Source organism: Mustela lutreola, chromosome 10, assembly GCF_030435805.1.
Source record: "Mustela lutreola isolate mMusLut2 chromosome 10, mMusLut2.pri, whole genome shotgun sequence".
Lineage (NCBI taxonomy): Eukaryota > Metazoa > Chordata > Mammalia > Carnivora > Mustelidae > Mustela > Mustela lutreola.
The window spans coordinates 50,874,498-50,896,881 of record NC_081299.1 but is presented as its reverse complement, the minus strand read 5'-3'; the positions used below and the strand labels follow the sequence as shown (position 1 = coordinate 50,896,881).

At 36.6% G+C, this 22,384-nt stretch overlaps 1 protein-coding gene across 10 annotated transcripts in view; it reads left to right on the top strand.

Moving 5' to 3' along the window:
- The window catches only part of DOCK7 (dedicator of cytokinesis 7), a 218,452-nt gene that overhangs the window by 114,296 nt on the left and 81,772 nt on the right, over window positions 1-22,384 (top strand). For 9 of the 10 annotated variants that reach the window (XM_059137858.1, XM_059137856.1, XM_059137859.1 and 6 more), the window contains exons 16-20: window positions 2,599-2,669; window positions 6,371-6,509; window positions 7,462-7,563; window positions 15,006-15,092; window positions 19,215-19,446. In XM_059137858.1, coding sequence (XP_058993841.1) covers window positions 2,599-2,669; window positions 6,371-6,509; window positions 7,462-7,563; window positions 15,006-15,092; window positions 19,215-19,446 — 631 coding nt within the window. Of the gene's footprint in view, window positions 1-2,598; window positions 2,670-6,370; window positions 6,510-7,461; window positions 7,564-15,005; window positions 15,093-19,214; window positions 19,447-22,384 lie in introns of those variants that run through there. The other variant, XM_059137865.1, reaches the window with a different exon arrangement.

Sequence of the window (22,384 nt, the reverse complement as noted above, 5' to 3'; positions counted from 1 at the left end):
CCAAGGTATTTGCTAAGTATTAGAAGATTGCTATGGGGATTCAAAGGCATTGATGTACAGTAGTAGGAGAGAGTGCCTTGCTGAGGTAATAGGCAGGTATCACCTGGAGGAGGTATATCTGAACTAAAACCGAAGGTGGTAAATGTAAATGGCATTGGGTCTTAGACAGTGGGGAAAGAAAGCAGCTCTCTCCAGTTGGAGAATGTCCTTCAACATTCGGTATAGTGGTGAGTTACCAGTGAGCCAGCGGGATGTAAGATAAGTCAGAAATACTAGATTGAGGCCAGACTGGGGAGATTCTTGATTGCCCAGATTGTCATTTAGGATTTGTGGGACATTAATGCACATTCTGAGAAATACATACAAGTTCCATGAAAGTAGATTTTCAGGCTCAACTAAAGTTAGTAACATATGGAGTAGGAGCACAACTGTCACTGTAGATGTTCTGCCTCTGAGAATAGGGGAATGAAAATGAGCTTAAGAATAGGTGCATTGTTAACAGAGTTTTATTTTAGCTTTCTGTGTCAGTCATTAAATCAAGTTGTGATTTTCTACTTACTGAGAAAGCTGTGTATTTTCTCTTTTCCTATTGTGTCCATTTAATCAGAATTTATAGATCTCGACAGCAACAGACACAAATTATTCATCTTTGTATTCTTCTATCTACGGCAGCTGTTTCAGATCTTTGTATATCATACATGCTAAATAAATATTTGTTCATAAATGTAGGATTTATTTTTGCAGTTTGGAATTAGCATTTCATGTTCTTTATTAGTTTTTTATTTCTGCTAAAGGAATGAATGTACTATTGCAGTTGATGAAAAGGGATTGGATTGTGAAAATCGGTGATTTGTTATGTGAATTGCCACATGGATGAGCTAATGCAAATGTAGTATATGTAAGATAATCTATTATTGTTTGCCTAATAAACTCTTCCTTATCTTAGCATATATATGGCCTCCTCTACAGATTTCCAGCTGCATCCAGCCACATTGGCAGTTAGACCACTCCCTCTTTTGGTGCTACCATAGCATCTTCTCATTTCTTTTCTGGGCCTTATCACCTTAAGATTATATGATTATTTCTTCATCTTGTCTACTAGATTGTGAGCTCCTTGAGGGCAGGGGCCATGTCATGATTGTATCTTTTTTTTTTTTTTTTTTTTTTTCATGATTGTATCTTGATGCTTGTCATAGTGCTTGGCACAGAAATGATGCTCAGTCTGTATGGGTGGATGGTTAAAAATACCTGTCAAATGGTCAAAAAAGGGAACACTTTCTACTTTTTAATCATTTGTGTTATGAAACTAAATGAGATACTTTGTGAAAAATGATAATTTCTCAGGAGGAAAAAAGGTACTGCAATTCTTTTGCTTGTGTATTATTAGTCATATGAAAATATAATGCTTTTATGTTTATCCTAGTGGCTGGTTGAAAGTATAGAAACATAGACACGTTGTCTTTGCTTAATTTTTTAAAAAATAAGGACTACTCAAATGGATCCTAAGATAATTTCTTGATCGTATAACATTGATATGATAAAATCATAAACTTCAAGTTTTGGCATTGGAACAACATTTTATAAAAACCTGGTAATGTATTCTTAGCAAATTGATGAAAGTAGATGTATTTAGGAGAGTCATAATTATTGTACCTTTACACACCCTTAAAATAAAAGGACCTGCTGGAACTGTTAGAAAAAGAAACAGAATTATCTGTTAATATGTTCTTTTTATTTATGGATGGTACTAATTAATCCCTTTGTTTAAGATATAAAGTTTGAGTTCTTTTACCAGCTGTGTTGATGGAGGTGTGATAACATGTCCATGTACTTATTTCTGCATATGTAGTGATGGCTGGCCAAACGTAAGAGTTTAACTTATGGCTAGATAACATTGCAAGCCTTACTGTCACATAGGAATCATAAGCCATTTCTCTAATCAGCTGTCCTAATTAACTATGATATTGCTATTAGAAATCAAGAGGCAGATATACAAGGCTGAATTATTTTACCTCTAATCCTTCTCCAATTGTATTGTATTTTTTTTTTGTTGTGGTGGTTTTTTTTTTTTTAATATGTAAGAAAGAATATGAGAATGGTGCTCCTCCTTCTTTATAGAGTAGCTTATAAGGAATACTAGAAGCAAAGGATACATAGCTTGACCTAAAATAGGAATTTTAAATATTATTTATAAATAATTTATATTTGATTTACAGAATGATTACTGTTTTAGTGGAGAAGCCACTAATTTGTATAGTAGATATATACTACCATTCTAAAACCATATTTCTTACATAAATTCCAAATGATATTTTACATCCAGATTTTAAAATGAATTCTTCACCTTCTTTAAGAAAAAGATAATATAATGGGTAGAAACTTTACGAATGTTTAAATGTCAGATGGGTCTAGAGTTGAAAAGAAATTTACAACTAAGCAATTGAATTTATTAATGAGCGTCAGTAGGCACATTGTTCTTCATTGGGCTGATTTTGCCCATTGTTCTCCAGTAGTTATTAAATCAGACAAATTCTTACATAGATTTGAACATCCAGCATTTATTACAACAAAGTTTCAACATGCTGTTATTTGTTACAGGTAATCTTTGGTAAATCTAGCTGTTCAGAATTTTCAAAGGAAGCCTATACAGCCGTAGTATATCATAACAGGTACTGAATTCAAATATTTCTTTCAAAGTTACTCACTTCTCAGTGGCATTGTTAGCACTCACGTTAGTGTGTTTACCAAATGCTTTGCTGCACTGAATGTGCAAATTCGAGACAGCTGACATCAGAGTTATAATTTTCAACCTGTAGATGCATATTTTCCATAGACATCAAATACAAGACTTTATACACAAAACATCTTTCATATCAAATTCTCTGACCCTTTCATTTTTATTATATGGTTATTGATTATCATTGTGGCCTCTGGTCCTTTGGACTTTCCCTGTTATTTTTTCCTGGACACTTTGTAGTTTTACTTAACTCTTTACTAAGCTTATAGCCATTAGTCAGTTACATTGGTAGTATTCCCAAAATCCAATAATCCTTTGACTTAGGACCTTTCCAATTTACTTCTTTCAGAAAGTTTTAATTTTGGATAACTTTTCATCTCTGCTTACTTTCTTTTCTTTTCTTTTTTTTTTGATTATTGAATGCTATTGGAGAAAAATCACAAAATTCTACCATCAAGATGATGACAAATTGACGTCATTTTATCCATATAATCAGGCTCCAGGAATTCATTTTATTTTATTTCATCTTCTTTTCAGCCCCACCAATCTTTGGTAATCTTGTCATCGCTTTTTTTACTCTCTGTCTTTTGGCAGGATGTATTTTAAGCCTTTCTTTTCCTTTCTCTAGCTCCTACTTATTCTCTGTTTGCCTTACTCTTAGCATTCCTACTTTAGTAAGTGGATTGAGATCATCCAACTTGAGAACAATCCACTTTGTCTACTCTTTACCTCTGATGATCTCTGCATGGATCTGCCTTTTCTTTTGGTTCAAGGGCAGTTGGGATGCACACCTGGCTTAGTGTCTTTTCCCTCTGCTTTCCTCCAGTCTCATTCTTGCTCTTCAGAGTGTGACTCCATCACTTAACCCTTCTCTTGTCTGCTTCCCTGGCTCCATCTCTTACTGTAAAAAAAAGCATAAGTCTCCTGAAAAACAAAACAAAGGTCTCTCTTCCTTGTTGTTGTATAGCATGGTTTTTCCTTGCCCTCCTTAAAACTTTATTCTTTCTCACCCTACTTTATGTCACTCTTTGTTTCCTCCCATCTCTGTGGACAGGTTTTGTTTTGTTTTTGTTTTTTGTTTTTGGTAATTACTCTGATTTTTCTTTCTTTCCTTTTTTTTTTTTTTTTTTTTTTGAGTATAGACATTCCATGCAAAACACTAAAGTTTCACCCATAACCTTCTTTTTCTATACTTTACTCTCTGTTAATAATCTTTTTTGTATTTCTCAGAGTTACAGTCAGTGAAAATGCTACTACTTTTATCTTTATGTGGATTGTTCCCAGCTCTTTATTTTCTGTCATAACCTTTGTGAGATGCAGACATATATTTTTTAGTGGTCTATTGGGATGTTCAGGGTGCCCTGCTGACTTCTCAATATCCATATGTTTTTCCGTGATTCTCTTCTGGACTGTATCTCTGTCCGACTCTATTTATTAATGGTACCACAATTTTTCCAGTTCCTTTGACTCAGAATTTAAAACATCCTTGCTTTCCTTCTTCTTTTCTCTAATATCTTTTACATCTTGATGATTTTCTTTTTGCCTGATTACCAAACATATCCTGTACTGTTCTGTTTCTGGGCCTTTCTTGGATCTCTTTTTTTATTATAATACCGATTCCCTGTACTGATTGAACTCCTATTCATTCTCTAAGGCCCATGTCATATAGTCTTCCTAAACACAATTCCCTGATCCAAAACTGGAAATAATCTGTTCAGCTCTCTTCCTGAAGCACTTAACCTTATATGCTCTATAGCAGGGGTTGGCAAACTTTTTCTGCAGAGGACCTAGTAGGTTTGTTTTAGGGCTTGTAGGCAATATGGTCTCTGTTGCAATTACTCAGCCCTGCTGTTATAGTGCAAAAACAGCCATAGACAATCAGTAAAGTCACAAATGAATGGGCATGGCTGTCTTCCAATACAATTTTATTTATGGATACTGAAATTGGAATTCTATGTAATATTTCAAGTCAAATGTTATTCTTTTTATTTTTATTTTTTTTAACAACTTACAAAAATCATTCTTAGTTTGTGGGCTATACAAAGCCAGGCTATGGCCTGGATTTGTACTATGGGTCATAGTTTGCCAACCCCTGCTTTATAGCATTGCTATTGATCTATTTCTACTAAATTATATATTTTTTGAGGGTAATTATTTTTTCATGTTTATCTGTAAAACCACCACAAAAATAGCACAGTGCTTAGCATAAGGGTGAACAATTAAAAGTACTTGTTGATGAATAACACATAGATGCTTGATTTTTCATAAAAGCCTCCACCTAGTATGATTTCCGAAAAAAAAAAAAAATGAACTAAAACATTCAGTACCAGGAAAGATACTGATAAAAAGGGAAGTAATTTCTTGAAGTATTTCAATTTGTGGATATATCTTTATTTTTGCTATTCTCTGCATTAGTAGAATTAAAATGACAATACTATCTAACATTGTTAGTAAATTCAACTGTCTCATAATTCAGTGATGATTAGTGAGATCAGTAATAAGATGCATAGCATTTTCTCTTCACCAGAATCATCAAATTCTCAAATGGCTAGCATTAATTATCTTTCTTGTAGGTATTAAAAACCTCATCTACCTAATATTTTTTGTGATCAGATCTACAGTTAGTTGTTAGTGTTTTTGAGGCTTATTTGAAATGGAACGATATTAGACTTACTAGCATCAGAGGATAAAGAGCTCCTAATTTGTGGAATAGCCTTCACTTTTAATTAGTTGGAGCCATATGGTTTGGATGAATTTTCATTGAATATAATTCTAAGAGATACTAACTGAATATGGAAGATTGGAATGCTGAAGTTCTATCCTTTTTAAGTCTATACCATAAAGAGCAGCAATACTTCTATAAAAATGGTCCTAGGGACCACTCTCAATGGATATTGAGGTGAAAATGCCATTGGTTTGATCAAATATGATACTGGTTGTATTCTTAACAGTGGCTGGGACACTTCTAAACTGTGCGACAAATGCATTTTGTAGGTGTTCCCTGATTTTTTTCTTTTCTGTTTGTTTCTTTTTTTTGAGCTGTTAGTACATTAGTTTATGTTTTGTTAACATCTACTTCTTTAATTGATACAAAATATTCCATAGAGAGCCCAACTTGATACTAAGTTGTCTAGAGGTACTTGTTTTTTTCTTTTATAAAAAGATATTAATCTTTAACATGAAGCTGCACTCCTATAATAGTAAAAAAAATTTATGGAATGGCTTTAAAATATTTACTTATAAAAGACTCTTATTATTTTTTCTATGTAATGTGTATCAGAGTGTAGAAAGTTTTGCCTAGTCTGCTCTTTTATATAATTTCCAATCTAATAAAGATCTTGGCATCATGGTGGTGATTAATAATGAATTTTAAAATAGTAGGACTAACCAGCCCATTGATAAAAATGGGATGAGAAATTTCAGAAACAGAGGCAGCTTCCTCAACTGGAAATAAGAGTTAGTTACTTAAAGTTTGGGAATAGAGAAAAATACTTTATACTAGAAGAAAAATTAAGCATGAGTCCTGAAATTAATTTAAAAATTACTCAAATATACCAATGGAATAATTACTTATTTTGAACAAATTACTCACTATTGATCTGTTTTGTTTTGTTTTGTTTTGTTTGTATGAAGGTCTCCTGATTTTCATGAAGAAATCAAGGTTAAACTCCCTGCTACTTTAACTGACCACCATCATTTGCTTTTTACTTTTTATCATGTTAGTTGCCAACAAAAACAAAATACTCCTCTTGAAACTCCTGTTGGATATACAGTAAGTATATTTTTGTTTAATACTTAGCTCTTTGATCTTAAAATAATTACAGTATTTGAGATATAGTTGGTGCTCAATATTACTTGGGTATTCCTTATCTGATTCTTCATAAGGGTTAGGAAAAGTTATCATGGATAAGAAAATACTCATTAATTTAATTAACTAATGTAATTAATTAGCTAATATGTGTGAATACTTAGGTGTTGGTCCTGATTATTATGTGTTTACCCAACAATACAGTATAAAATATATTTTAAGGGTTCTTCAGAAGAGAATGGTTTCAGTATAAAATGATTAAAAGAGACCCTTGGCCATTAAAACTCTTTTGGCTTTGATTAAAGGCAGTTAAAACTCTTGAGTATTTTTTGAAAATCATTATGATTGAATTACAAAGGTAAACCTAAGGTGAAGGATATGGAGGTCATGATGTGTTATCACAACTTTGTCAGAAAAATCATGCTGCTACCCAAAAGAGAAAACATTGGACTTTTGACTTTTTTTTTTGTCTCTTGGAATTTATGAGTGAATTTTGCTCACTGTAACAAAATAAATTTATGTTTATGCTTTTTAGTTTTGTCGTCAGCATCCATAGGTAGTCAAACCTTTCCCTGTATACAGTGGCACAATTACCCCCATTTAAAATGGATTCACTTTGTGGCCTTTTTCTTCTACTCCAGCCTTTTCTGGGATAATAAGGACCATCTGTAGATTTAAATATTGCATGGTTAGTTAGTAATAATAATGTTTTAAGGATTGTCCCTAATAAAATATTGTCAGGGAAGCTTTTCTTTAGAGAAATCATGAAAGCTGTTATTATTACCTAATTAAATCTTTGGTGTTTGGTGGTATGAGACAAATCTGGCTCATACCAAGTTCTTAAAACAGATTTTCCAAGTAATTCCTTTTGTAACAAACATATTTAACTTAATATTGTTTCCTTTTTAATTAAAAGTGGATACCAATGCTTCAGAATGGACGATTAAAGACTGGGCAGTTTTGCCTACCAGTATCACTGGAAAAACCACCACAGGCTTATTCTGTACTGTCTCCTGAGGTCAGTATCTCTCATGACGAAACTCTCCAGGTTAAATGAAACGAATTTTTTATTACAAAAGTGTTTTTCTCAAATGTGACCTTACTATTCTATCTAGAAGTATATAGATAAGTATAATAAGTGTAGATAAATATAATAAATAATTCTCTTAGAATTTAAATTACTCTATGGAATACTTAAAGCTTTTAATCAATGTGTATTGATTTTAAAAACAAAATCGTATATGAAATACAAACTTAAAAGGCACATTTGGAGAATTTTCAAATTGTAACATGAGAAGCTTTAAATAAATGAGTATTTCTTTCTTTTTTTTTTTTTTTAAGATTTTATTTATTTATTTGACAGACAGAGATCACAAGTAGGCACAGAAGCAGGCAGAGAGAGAGGTAGAAGCAGGCTCCCCGCTGAGCAAGAGAGCTGGATGCGGGGCTCGATCCCAGGACCCTGGGATCATGACCTGAGCCGAAGGCAGCGGCTTAACCCACTGAGCCACCCAGGCGCCCCATGAGTATTTCTTTTAATAGACAACATTTCACCTGAAGTCAGGAAGGAGTACAAACAAACCCAGTTTTTTAGAATATTTTTATAATTGATGATCATGTAGGTGAAAATGAAGTAGCTATAAACACACAATACAAAAAACATTAGCAGCTGTGTTGATAACGGATGTAACTTGAAAGGAACAAAAACACTGAAGAAATTTCAATCAAGAATCAGGAGCCACTATTTAGAAACCAAAGTGCTGTTTGAGAGAACTGTCACATGATGATTTGAATGTGACTCTTTGTATGTATTAATCTTAACTATGTCTTGGCAGTGTTCTCCTGGTGGCTTTTATTTTTAGAATAGAACTCAAAAAATATTCACAAATAAATTTGTATTGTTTTTATGTTTAAGAAACAGAGGCAGCAGAAGTCTCCTGCTCCGACCTCCTTTCTTACTGTTCCCTGTCACTTCCTCTACCCTGGCCGCTGTTCCTCAGATGTGCAGAGTGGAAGCCCATGTCTGGCCCTTTGCTCTTCCCCTGCTGCCGGTGCTCTGTCACCAGGCCAGGTTCTTCGTTTCATCCAATAGCCTCTCAGATCCTGCCTCTCCAGAGAGGGTGTCTCTGTTTCAAGTGCAGCCTCCACCATTTTTTATCCCTTTACTTTGCTTTGTCCTCATAATACTTATCATTGACTTTATACTTCATGTAACTTGTTTATTATCTACAGAATAGAAATTCCAGGAAGGTAGGGATTTTTTCTTGTGCATTGCTCTCTCTGCAAGTACTTAGAATAGTGCATGGCTCATAGCGGGGGTGGGGGGGTCAGTATCTGTTAAAGGAATGAATAAAGACAGTAGGAAAGAAAGATGACTCCTTCCTTCCCCTCCTTACCCACTCTACTCCCTGCCAGACCTTTCATTCAGTTTTCCAGGACTTCTCAGTAAAATCAGCTAGTATTCTGTCAGGGATTACATTATATATTTCAAAGGAAATAACTTTAAAACAAAATCTGATTTTATGGAAGTTATGCATTTATTCTTAATTGATTTGCAAATGTAAGGTCAGCTTTCTAAAGGGAAGCTGATGGTTTTCTTTTAGCTACTGTGCTGTGTATGCTCATATATAAAGAATGTAGTTGTAATTTGAAATTTGACTATAGATGTATACTACGACTCATGTGATTAAGTGCTTAAGCTTTTGTATTTTTAAAAAATTTTATTTATTTATTTGAGAGAAGAAAGGGAGCAGAGGCAAGGGCAGAGAGAAAGGGAGAAGCAGACTCCCTGTTGAGCACTGATTCACACCACCACCCCCCAACGTGGGGCTCAATCCCAGGATCCCGTGATCATGACCTGAGCCAAAGGCAGGTGCTTTAAAAAGTTGTGATAAAATATACAAACATAAAATTTACTATTTTAGCCATTTTTAAGTGTCCAGTTCCATGGCATTAATTGCATTCACATTGGTTTAGAAGCTAGCCTCCTACATCTAGTTTTTAATTGTGGTATATGTATGTCTAAACAATACGTTTTTTACTTTACTTATTTTATGAATTTAATGGAAAGGGTATTATACTGTATATAACCCTCTGGGGACTTGCTTTTTTCATTCAGCATAATATTGCCAAGACTTAGTGTTTCTTTAGGATTATATACACTATGACATAGTGTATCTATATTTTGCTGGCATTTTATTGTACTTAAAATATAATAGAGGTTTTTCCCCATGACCTCCAAATATCCAAAGGATCTGAGCTCTCCACCTCTTTAACATCATCTTCTAGCATCACTGAGCCCCTTCTTCTGCACTTACAGCTTCTTCTAAACTTTTTCCTACTTCTAGGCCTTTGAATTTTCTTTACTCTTCCTGAAATTCACATGGCTGGATTCCTTTCATTATCTGATTCCTGTATTGAATATTACCTCCTCAGAGAGGTCTTTGCTTACTTCATGAATTTCCAGCCCTTCCCTCTATCAAACTATTGATATATTTTATCATTTTTAATCTAATTGTATTACTTAATATACTTACCACTATCTGAAATTATCTTATTTTTTTCCTTATTGTTCTCTGTAAGAAACGGTCAGCTCCCTGAGACCAGACCTTATGTTTATCTAGAAAACTGTCTAGAGCCCTCAGTAAATATTTGTTGTATGAATTTAAAAAGTTACAGGATTGTTGATACTTGCAAAAACTAAAAAATGAAAATTTTGTTGAGACCATATAAAGTTTTTCAAAGTGATTAGCCATTTGGCAGTGAGGAATATCTGTTGTGTTCTCTTCCTCACAGAAACATTGGCCATTTCTCTGCATCTCCCTGGTATCATTCCACCATTAGGGGAGAGCAGGCATTTCACTGGCGTGTGGAGAGGAAGGACTCTGGGCTGTGAAACACAAACGCGTTTGCCAAATCCAGCCATAGTTCCTCCCATTCCAAGGCTTGAGTGTCCTTTTGTGATGGACCACCAGTGACATGCAGTGAAGGATATTACCTAGTGACCTTTTAAAAAAGTATTTTTAATACCTCATTTGCCCGAGTTCACTGGGTATTTCACTTCTCTGATCTAGGTTAGAGATGGGCTAAATCTATGACATCCTGAGGAGCTCCTTAATTTTAACTACATTAGTTGAATGCAGTTGATACATCTATGTCCTCTGTTCTACAAAGAGCATACCAGGTTGTACCAAGCATAGTCATGCCATGCCATGCCGTGCCATGCCAACATAGATGTATTCAACTGTTAACACTATTGTACACTATTAAGTGTACAATGTATGACTGTAATTTTTTTATTATTGTTTTTAAAGATTTTATTTATTTGAGAGAGAGAATGAACAAGAGAGAGCAGGAGCCCGGTGTAGGGGAGGCGTAGGATGGTGGGTGGGGGCGTGGGGAGGAGGAGCAGAGGGAGAGGGAGAAGCAAACTTCCTGCTGAGCAGGGAGTGGGGCTCGATGCTGGCTAGATAGGAGACTCCAGGATCATGACCTGAGCCGAAGGCAGATGCTTAGTTGTCTGAGCCACTTGGGTGCCCCTCATTTTTATTTAAAAATTATTTTATTTTAATTCAAGTTATTTAACATATATTTTTAAATATTTTAAGATATATTCTGTCTAAAAAAAGGAAAAAATTTTAGAACTGTTGGTATTGCAAAATATAAAAAATGAAAATTACATGGATCTACCAAGAATGTACTTAATTAAATTCTGGTGCATCCATGCAATGATGCGGTAGTTTAGAGGAGTAATACAGATTTCAGTAGCCCACCTCAATATTCCAGTAGAACATTCATTCATTCATTGAGAGGGAGAGAGAGAAAATCTCAAGCAGTCTCCGCACCCAGCATGGAGCCTGATGCAGGGGTCATTCTCACAACCATGAAATCATGACCTGCGCCGAAAACATAAGTAGGACACTCTGCCTAGTGAGGCACCAAGGTACTGCCCAACAGAACATTTATAATAAAAATACAAAAACAATGTAGTGACAACCAAACTCACACCTCAGGTACACATCAGTAATGGGGTAGTAAATAGTTTAGAAAATATACATCAAGTTTAGCAAGGTTAACTTTTGAAGGGTAAGAATTGTTAAAGTTTTTATTGAGTATGTCATTATTTTCAGGGTTTCACTCCTGGCCTCACCATTTATTAGTTGTAACCTCAGCTAAGTTTCTTAATCTCTCTGCTAGGGACTGAATTCTGTCTCCCCACCTCATCCCCCCCTATTGCAACCCCCAAATTCATATGTTGATGTTCTAACCCCCAGTGTCCTAGTATTTGAAGATGAGATCTGTGGGAATTAATTAGGTTCAAATAAGTTTTAGATGAGGTCCGGGAGGGTGGGGCCACATGATTAGTGCTTTAAGAAGAGACATCAGGGGCGCCGGGGTGGCTTAGTGGGTTGAGCCGCTGCCTTCGGCTCAGGTCGTGGTCTCGGGGTCCTGGGATCGAGCCCCACATCGGGCTCTCTGCTCAGCAGGGAGCCTGCTTCCTCCTCTCTCTCTGCCTGCCTCTCTGCATGCTTGTCATCTCTCTCTGTCAAATAAATAAATAAAAATTAAAAAAAAAAAAAAAAAAAAAAAAAAAAAGAAGAGACATCAGAGCCCTCTCACTCAGTCTTGGCTGTGTAAGGGCACAGTAAGAAGGTGGCTGTCTGCAAGCTAGGAAGGATTTCTCACCAGAAACTGATCGTGTTGGCACCTTGATTTTGGACATCTCATCTCCACACTGTGAGAAAATAACTTTCTGTGGTTTAAGCCACCCAATGTATGCTATTTTGTTATGGCAGCTCAAGCCAACTAAAATATTCTCTGTGCCTGAATTTTCTCATCTGTAAGTTGAGAATAATTAAAGCTTATAAGAAAGGGTACATTGGTGATTAAACAATAGTAGTCTGTAGAGCACTTAGTGTTCTACATGTTTTGCACATGAAAAGTGCTAAAGAAATGTTTGCCAGTATTATGGCATTCCTATTGCCACACTGCTTGTTAGAATTTTAAGACTGCAGTTCATACCTTAGCATGCATCAGAATCCCCTGGGGATTTGTAAGGCCAGCTGTTGAACTTCACGCCCAGAGTCTCTGATGCAGGACATCTGGGTTGGGGCTTGTTTATGTAAATTTCCAACAAGTGCCCAGATGACATTTATTAGACTTTAAGAACCACTATATATTTAGGGGCGCCTGGGTAGCTCAGTGGGTTAAGCCTCTGCCTTTGGCCCAGGTCATGATCCCAGGGTCCTGGGATTGAGCCCCACATCGGGCTCTCTCCTTGGCGGGGAGCCTGCTTCTCCCTCTCTCTCTCTCTGCCTACTTGTGACCTCTCTGTCTCTCTCTGTCAAATAAACAAATAAAATCTTTAAAAAAAAAAGAACCACTATATATTTAAAGCAGTCGGTATTCATTTTATTTGTGTATCCTATTTTTTTTTTTTTTAGCAGAAAACAAGTGTTTGGGGTTGAAAGAGCTAGTACTATTCTTGCTTTAAATAGTTTTGGATTTACGCACCATCTTTCTTTTATAAAATTTCTTTTTTTCTTTTTTTTAAGATTTTATTTATTTGACAGAGAGAGACACAGGGAGAGAGGGAAAACAAGCAAGGGGAGTAGGAGAGGGAGAAGCAGGCTTCCGGCGCAGCGGGGAGCCCGATGCTAGGTGATCCCAGGACACTGGGATTGTATTATTAGTTGATTTTCTTTTCTACATGTGATAAAAAAATAAAACCATGGGAAAGAAATCTCTAAAATATTTTTTTTTGTGACACTTTTATTTTGTCATTTATTTCAAGGATATTTGTAATTGCTTGTTGAAGCTTGTTTTATTATTATTATTTTTTAAAATAATGACAGTTTAGCATCTGTCATCTTCGTGTTTGTTGATTGCCTTTTCTCATTTGAGATTTTTCTGGTTCTTGGTGTAATGCAAGAGTTCTTATTCTATTGAAGAGCTCTTCAGTATTATGTTATGACCTCATCTTATTTAAGCCTTAGGTTTTTAGCAGCAGGGGGAGGCACTATTGCCACATTCCTGCAACAGGTAAAGGTTCACATTCCTCACTCTGCTGTGGTTTTAGGGTGCTTCTTAATGGTTAGAGGTGGGATTTCAGGCTCCCCACCAGACCTCTGCTGACACGTCCCTATATGTGAGGAGGAAGGGGCACCTTGGTACTGCTCCCTGCTTGACTTCCACTGATACCACAGTTGGTGGGGGTACTTGTTACCACTGGGCTGGGACCAGTTTCCATCTCTGTCTTCTCTGATACCAACCAATGGGGGTGGGTTCGGGAATCCGGGCACCTCATTACAGCCAGCTGAGGGTGGACACCTGCACTCCCTACTCAGACTGTGGAGGAGGGGTGGGGCTGCAACTTGTTTCCTTGAGTTTGGCCAGAGTAGGGCAGTTGTCGGCTTTGATTAGAGAGAGCAGGCTTCTTTAGGAGCTTGTTTTTGTCAACTCCTTTTGGTGTTTCTGGGTTGCCAGCTTCTCTTGCACCTAATCCAGGATCGGTGAGGCAAAAATAAAACCCAGGAAACACTACTTTTTATTTCCTTACATCCCGAGGTCCCTAGTCGTTTGCATTCTTCTTTCTACCTTTCAGTGTTTATTTTGTGTATCATATTCAGGGTTTTCAGCTGTATTTAGCAGGAGGAATAGAGAGAAGTGGGTATTCTTTTTAAAGATAACTTTATGATCTAAATTTAATAAACATTCCTACCAATTTATATCAGAAAAGTTTTCTAACCCTTATAACAGAATTCCTTTGCTGTGAATATTTTATAGCCTTATTAAAACAAAATAAGCATTTTTACAAGAAAAAATATTTTAAACTGTTAAAATGATACTGTAGATATGAATATATTGATATGAAGAGAGATTCATAATATAGCATGTGAAAAACAGGTTCAAATAATGTTTTATATAAACTAAGCAAGGGTAGAGTGTATATAAAAATACATGTGCACAGAGGAGTTGGAGTGATATAAAGGGGTATGTCTTTGGGGAGATAGAATTTTGACTGTATATTTTCTGCTCTTTCCTCCTTTTAATTCTCTTGTAAGAAACAGTGACTTTGTGGGCACCTGGGTGGCTCAGTGGGTTAAGCCACTGCCTTCAACTCAGGTCATGATCTCGGGGTCCTGGGATCGAGTCCCGCATCGGGCTCTCTGCTTGGCAGAGAGCCTGCTTCCTCCTCTCTCTCTCTCTCTGCCTGCCTCTCTGCCTACTTGTGATCTTTCTCTGTCAGATAAATAAATTCTTTAAAAAAAAAATCAAAACAGTGACTTTGTAATAATGAAATAAAAGCTTTACATTCATTTACAGTGTTTAAAAATATATTTCCACAGGATTTTTTTTTCTCATTGAGGTATTATAATTTTTTTTGTTTTCAGAATTTCTAATCAACTTAAATATCTGTGATCATTACATTTAATATATTTAATATTTACTATCTTATAGGTTCCTCTACCTGGCATGAAATGGGTAGATAATCACAAAGGTGTTTTTAATGTTGAAGTTGTTGCTGTTTCATCTATTCATACACAAGTAAGTAAGTTTTAATTTTATTATCAATTTTCACTTGAATGAACATACTTGTCTAGTACTTATATCAGTTTCATTATCTGCAGTAACTTATGGGATTATGTATCAGACAGTTTAAATTTAGAAGTTACTTTTTAATCCACTGAGCCACCCAGGCACCCTAGAAGTTACTTTTTAAAGGAATTAACCAAGGCCTTTTAATATCCATAAGCAAACTTTTTGCTCTTCAAAATGTCACTATCTTCATTTTGAAAATTCAGTGGCTTTCTTTTTTTTAATATAAGTGTCTGATACATTGCAGAATTAAGAGTTAAAAACCATCATCCAACCTATTTTATTTCTCATAGACTCAGATATTTCAAATGGTAAGAGTTTTTAGGGATTATTTGCTCTATATTCTTTACTGTTTATCTGGACTATGCCAGGCTCTCCTCAAAGCCTGTATATTTAATCTTTCTTTAGCTGGAATACGTCCCTCCTGATATGTACTTCTTTTCAGTAAGACTTCTGCATACCTCAGGCCTTTCCTGGGGACTTATAGAAAAATTTTTGTTTATTTATTTGAGAGAGAAAGAGAGAGAGTGTATGAGCACACAGAGGGAGAAGCAGACTCCCTGCTGAGCAGGGAGCCTGAAGTGGGGCTTGATCCCAGGACCCCTGGGATCATGACCTGAGCCGAAGGCAGAGGCATTAACCCACTGAGCCACCCAGGCATCCCTAGCTGGTAATTTCTAACCTGAATTGGAAAGATGAGAGAAGTAAATTTGGTTGCATGCTAAGAGAGATTATGGAGATGACTCTGGAGCTATAGTGAGTTTATTTTTGAGCCTGTTGGGTTTGAAGTGCCTCTGTACTTCAGATAAAAATACCTGAAAGCAGTTGTAATTAATTTCAAGTTTAACATTGAAGGTGGCAGAGTAAAGTGATAGCTGAAACTATACTGGTGAGTGATTATCCAGGGAGAAAATGTAGAGTGAGAAGGGGCAAGTGTTTAAAATGGAATTCAACTTGAAAAGGGAAGGGGCGGTATACAGGGACTTCCAAGGCCACGCTCAAGTTCAAGGATTTTCTAGCAGAACTCACAGGACCCAGCATGTAGTCATATTCACAGCAATGATTTATTTTAGTGAAAGATAAAATAGAATTGGCTAAGGGAAAAGAGGTCAAGTCCACAGGAAAGAAAGCACAAGCTTCCAAGATCTTCTCCTGGTGGAGTCCCATAGGGTGAGTGGAAGCAGCATGTATGAAATGTCTGCCGGGGAAGCTCATTGATTAGAGACTTAGTTCCCAGGACTTTTACTATAGGTTGTAACATAGGCACCCTCTGCCTATCACATACCAAAATTCTTGATTCCCAGAAGGAAAGCATGTTTTCAGCATAAAGCATATTGTTTGCACAAACAATTTAGGCATGGTGAATTGTCCCCTCTCAGTTGGAAGTCTCTTGAAATCCAAGTTCCCAGATGCCATCCAAGGATCAGTTGTGTAAGCTGGTCTTTCAAATGATAGTAGCTTGCTATGTTAACTCTTTTCTGCAGTGAAGTAGGGAAAAGTAAGACCAAGAACCTCTGTTTTAAAACAACAACAACAAAAGGTAGTAGTAGATAGATTTTAGCATTATACAGGTAGCTCCCAGTAAAAGAGTGGCTCCAGTGGAGTTTTTCCCTTTCTGATACTGGATGTGTTCTGTTTCCTATAGTCTTTACCCTTTTGATGAGATTGATGTTATATGAGAGAGAGGAAAGGAAGCGTAACAGAAACGAGGCCCACCGGGACTACAGCTGAATTTATGGTAGTTTTGTTTCTCAAACTAGATGGCAGTTACGTTGGTATTTACCATCTTACTTGCAGTCTCTTCTTAAATGTCCCAAATCAATCCTATACACAAGACTGGTGACAGAGGGCGTTACATTTTAAAATTTATACGCAAGCGCTCCATGATGTTTTGGATGTTTCTATCTAGATCTTAGGAGGTAGGGACGGTCATTAACCCCATCTCACAGATGAGAAAGCTGAGCCCTGTGTCTGCTACTACACAGCCAGGAGGTGGTAGGAGATAGGATTCAAACCTAGGTGTGTTTTGGAATCCCAAGCTCACAACTACCACACCAAGACTAATCGCTGGGAAACAACTAAATACACACCAAGAAGGGAGTGGGTCAACGCATTCTGATCATGTGGCAATTGCATGTCACACCGTGATGGGAGCTGGGAGTATTGTAGTGGGCAAGAAGACGTAGACCTTCCAAGTTCCTGAGTGCCAGATGTAGGCACTGTGGGACATAAACCAGGGAAGGGAAAGGAGGGAGTCATGGAAGGCTGCCAACAGCAAAATTAAACTGTTATATCAAAGTATGCAAAATTAATCTATGGTGACAGAAGTTGATATTTTCAATAAATATTTTAATTGTGGCATTAAAATAAAGAGTACAGTTGTAAAAGTAAAAAAAAATTGATGTTACATTTATACTGTTAAAATGTATTCTTTCCCTTAATAGTATCATATTTTCTTAAGTATAAAAATAGATTATTCTTCATGACTTTTTAATTCCTATTGTCATTACTAGTTTTCTTTTTGGAGTTGGTGGTATATTTATCTTTTGCTCCTGAGTTTGTTTTTGTAGAGGTGGATACAGGTGTTGTCTTAAGGTGACAAAGAAGGATTGGGGCAAAATATATTATAGAGATGATTTAGAATCTGTGAATGTTGGAGAAGATAAAGTGGAAGTATCTACCTTGTAGCACTTTGGCATTCACTGACCTGATGAGTAATACTCAAGATTTTATAAACTTTTGCCACTATGTAAGACAATTTCATCATGTATGCCTTCTTAAAAGGATCAACTGAACACAGTGTTTCTTATGATGTTTTATACTTTGCTTGTAGCTCTTTAAAATTTACTGGATATCAATAATTTTTGTATTCATTTAAATCCTACCTATCAAATCAGAACAGTATTAGAACTATAAATGTGAATGAAGCTGTTCAGCATTATTGTCTTAAAGTTCATTTTCACTATTAACTAAGTAAAAGTCTTCCCGGAGTTCCAGCCGACTTCTCATATCTCCGTGGACAGCGCTGTGTACCCAGTCACCACTGTACACGTCTCATCAGTAGGGATAGAGCAGGCTGGGGGAGCAAGCATCTGCCCTGGGACTGGGCACATGATTGCTTTAAATAAGACTGTGGTTCTGTTAGTGTAGGAGGAGGTTAAATAGTAGCAGTCAGAATGTAGTCAGGAGATGGAAATTGCCAGTAATTCGAATGGAGTCAGTTTAGATACAAATAATTGTTAACTGGGTTAAAGGTAATTCACTACTAAATGGGGTAAAAGAAAATTCTGTGGTTCTAATAGAGAGCAGTTGCAGAAAGTGATAAGGAAAGAACTTAGAAACCTAGAGGAGGATCCTGAAGGTGAAGAATCAGACCTCCAAAGAGAAGACACTGCAGCTTCAGGCACACGTTGTCTGCCATGTTAGGGTGTGGAGGGTACCTGCTAGCGGACAGGAGCCACCATTGCTGCTGTGAACACTGCTGTCACATCCCTCACCTTTGAACTCCAGCGTTCGCATCTGCTAGCTGCCATTGGGAAAACAAATAAGAAGAAAGAAGGCTGTTTCTTGTACCCTCTGGTTGAGCTGTAACCACAGGCCAGCTGACAAAGATGAAATGCAATTCAGAGAGCCAGCTTCGGTATTACAAACTGTGGCAAAGATTGTGGGTTTGGATGGAGCTGAGTGGTAATAAATTGATAAGGGACAGAGGCCTTGTATGAACAGACCTGCACAATCATTAAGTTCTAAAACAGTAAGATGGTCTCACACTGGGAGAAAAAAAAATCCTTAATTAGTATCAGTAGAGTTCTGAGTAATCAGTAGTGTTCAAAATGGCCACTTTACAATAATAAATGAGAATAGGTATAGTGTTTAATTGGAAACAGTGTTTGTATATATTTATGTTCTTTTTTGCATTACTGATTTACATGAGCTATTTTATATTATATAAAATGTTTTACATATTTTATATGTGCTATTTTATATAATATATTTTATATTTATCTGGTCCAAATTTGGGGGAATTAACAGTTGTAATTGGTTAATGCTTTTGTTCATTCTTTGTTTCAGGATCCTTATCTTGATAAATTTTTTGCTCTGGTCAATGCTCTGGATGAACACATGTTCCCAGTCCGAATTGGAGACATGCGAATCATGGAAAATAACTTAGAAAATGAATTGAAGAGCAGTATTTCGGCATTGAATTCATCTCAGTTGGAACCAGTGGTCCGATTTCTTCATCTTCTGCTTGATAAACTGATACTTTTAGTTGTTAGACCTCCTGTCATTGCTGGCCAGATAGGTAATTTTTACTTAATGTTTGGGGAATTAGGAGGTTTGTAACTTGGTATTTCTGGATTTTGCAGAAATAGAATCACTTACTGTTTGTTATCTATAAGGACTGTGTTTGATTTGGGGAAGCAGAGGGCACGGTATTTCTGATTCCAGAAAGTAACTTCCTTTTGTTTGTTTTTATAAAATGTTCCAATGTGCCATATAGAGTTGAGCTTAGATTATGGAAACAAATTCATTTATCCACTTACAAATATTGATGAAGCACTTACTATGTGCCAGACACGGATAGGCTCTGTCCAAGCCTTAGTTCTTGATTTTAAGGCTCTCAGAGACTATTCTGGAAAACGGGCAAACAGATAAATTATTTTGCTTTTTACATGATGTTTGATTTACCTAGCCTACATTTTTACTCATCTGCTATCCTCTATTTAAGATAGCTCTTCTTGGGGCGCCTGGGTGGCTCAGTGGGTTAAGCCGCTGCCTTCGGCTCAGGTCGTGATCCCAGGGTCCTGGGATCGAGTCCCGCATCGGGCTCTCTGCTCAGCGGGGAGCCTGCTTCCTCCTCTCTCTCTCTCTGCCTGCCTCTCTGCCTACTTGTGATCTCTGTCTGTCAAATAAATAAATAAAAATTTAAAAAAAAAAAAATAAGATAGCTCTTCTTTTCTTCATTGACTGAAAATCTTTATTCTCTTTTTCTTCTGTGTTATTCTGGAATTAGAAGTATTCCTGTTTCCCACTATCTTTCGAAGATTTGTTCCTCTGCTTTTGCTAATAGCTTCCACCCACATCCTTCAAAGTAGTTGAGTTTGTATGAAAAACACATTATAAAAATCTGTGTTAAATGGTTGAACAAAGGAGAGGAGTGTTCAGCTCCTTGGAATTTTATTTTATTATATTTATTTTTATATTTTTAATTTTTAAAGTTTTTCAAAATTTATTTTTATTGTATTCAGCTAGCCTGCATATAGTACATCATTCGTTTTTGATGTAGTGAGTTGTGTATAACCCCCAGTGCTCATCATCACATATGTCTTCCTTAATGCCCATCACCCAGTTACCCCATCCCCCCACCCCCTCCCTTCTGTAACCCTCAGTTTGGTTCCCAGAATCTCCCATGGTTTGTCTCCCTCTCTGATTTCTTCCCATTCAGTTTTCCCTCCCTTCCCCTATGGTCCTCTGTGCTGTTGCATATGTTCCACATATCAGTGAAACGGTATGATAATTGTCTTTCTCTACTTTAGGGGAGACTTGTTAGTAGAGGTGATCCTTGGATCAAACATTTGAAGATGAGTAGGAGTCTGACAGGCAAATAACTAGTCCAAGGAGATGAAATAGTATGTATATGGTATACAGACAGATAAGTGAACTGAGAAATTTAGGGGGAATTATAAGTGGTCATAAATTGGAGGATTGGTGATTAATGATGATATTGGCAGTGAGGGAGATGAAGTGGGATCTTCTATGACACTTTCGGGAATTGGGACTGTTATTCTGTAAGGAATCAATAGCTTTTGAAGGGTCTGGTCTTAATTGGGGAAATATTGTAACCCCGTTTGGCTTTTATAAAGATGAGTGTGCTATGGGCAGATGGGTTGAAAGTGAGAAAATCTGGAGGCAAAAAGACAAATTAGGAATCTTGCAGAATTTCATACAACAAACTATGGGGTCCTGCCAAAATAGCAGGTGACAATGAGAGAAGAGGGGCGGGTTAAGAAATACTGAGGAGTTGTTGCATAGCGTATTGTCACAGGAGTCCTAGGAGAGGGTTTTAAGAAAAAAATTCAGCACCATTCATTTTTGTAGATTATGTAAGTAAGATAATAATGTAATAGTAACAGACATTTGCACTTACTATATGCCATCAATACTGCTATGTGCTTTATTCATAGTAATGTATGAAATGCTCACAACTGTGGAGGTATTATTACCACTGTCTCACAAATAAGTAGAGTGATGAACACAGTGCTTGAAAATTTGCCTCAGGATTCAGACCCAAGCATCTGATGCTAGAGTCTCAGTCTTATTTACTAAAGAAGTGTCCAGTGGTGAAACTAATAAGAGTTTTAGTCAAATAGTGAAAGTAGAAACCAATTTATAGAGAATTAAGTAGTGCATAGTACCAAGTAGTGCATAGTATATGATGAAAGGAATACAAAACTTACACACTGTTTTTTAAACAAATTTACTTAGAAGAGGAAGGAGGGTTGACTGTGGCATAAGAATGGAATCATTTGAGCATGTTTATGTGCTTTGAGAAACTAGTGGAGAGGGGAGAAAAATATAAGAGGCACTGAAAGATTTAATTAATGAAGCAAGCCTGTAGGAAAAAAGTCAAGTGATCATTGTTATATAGGAGAGGAGCACTGCTTTCGTTGGTAGGGAAATTAAAATGGTTTCAGATTGGATAAATTTGTAGTACAAAGGTGAGGACTTTAATACTTTATAAATTTCTACTGGGAGATAAAAAGCAAAATATTCTGAGAAGGGGCTAAAGTGGGCCTGAGTTTTGAGAATTGGTGGACCTCATGGTTTGGAATAGCTACTATGAGGAAAAGGAAAAGGGATTTAAGCAGGAACACAGCCCACTTAAGCCTCTGCATCTCTAGTTTCTTTTCTAGTTCAGTATATATAGATTAATTGTCCTACATGACCACTTTTTTTTTTTTTTAAGATTTTTATTTCTTTGAGAGGAACAGAGCATGAGGGGGGGTGGGGATGGTGATGGGAGGGGCAGGGGGAGAAGGAGAAGCCTTGAGTAGGGAGCCCAGCAGGAGGCTTCATCCCAGGATGCTGAGATCATGACCTGAGCTGAAGGCAGATGTTGAACTGACTGAGCCACCCAGACACCCCTTCCTACCTCACCACTTTATCGGATTATTCCACTTTTAGGAAAATTTAATTGGCCTTATTTCTGTGCATAATTTCGTGTCTTGATTGAATAAATC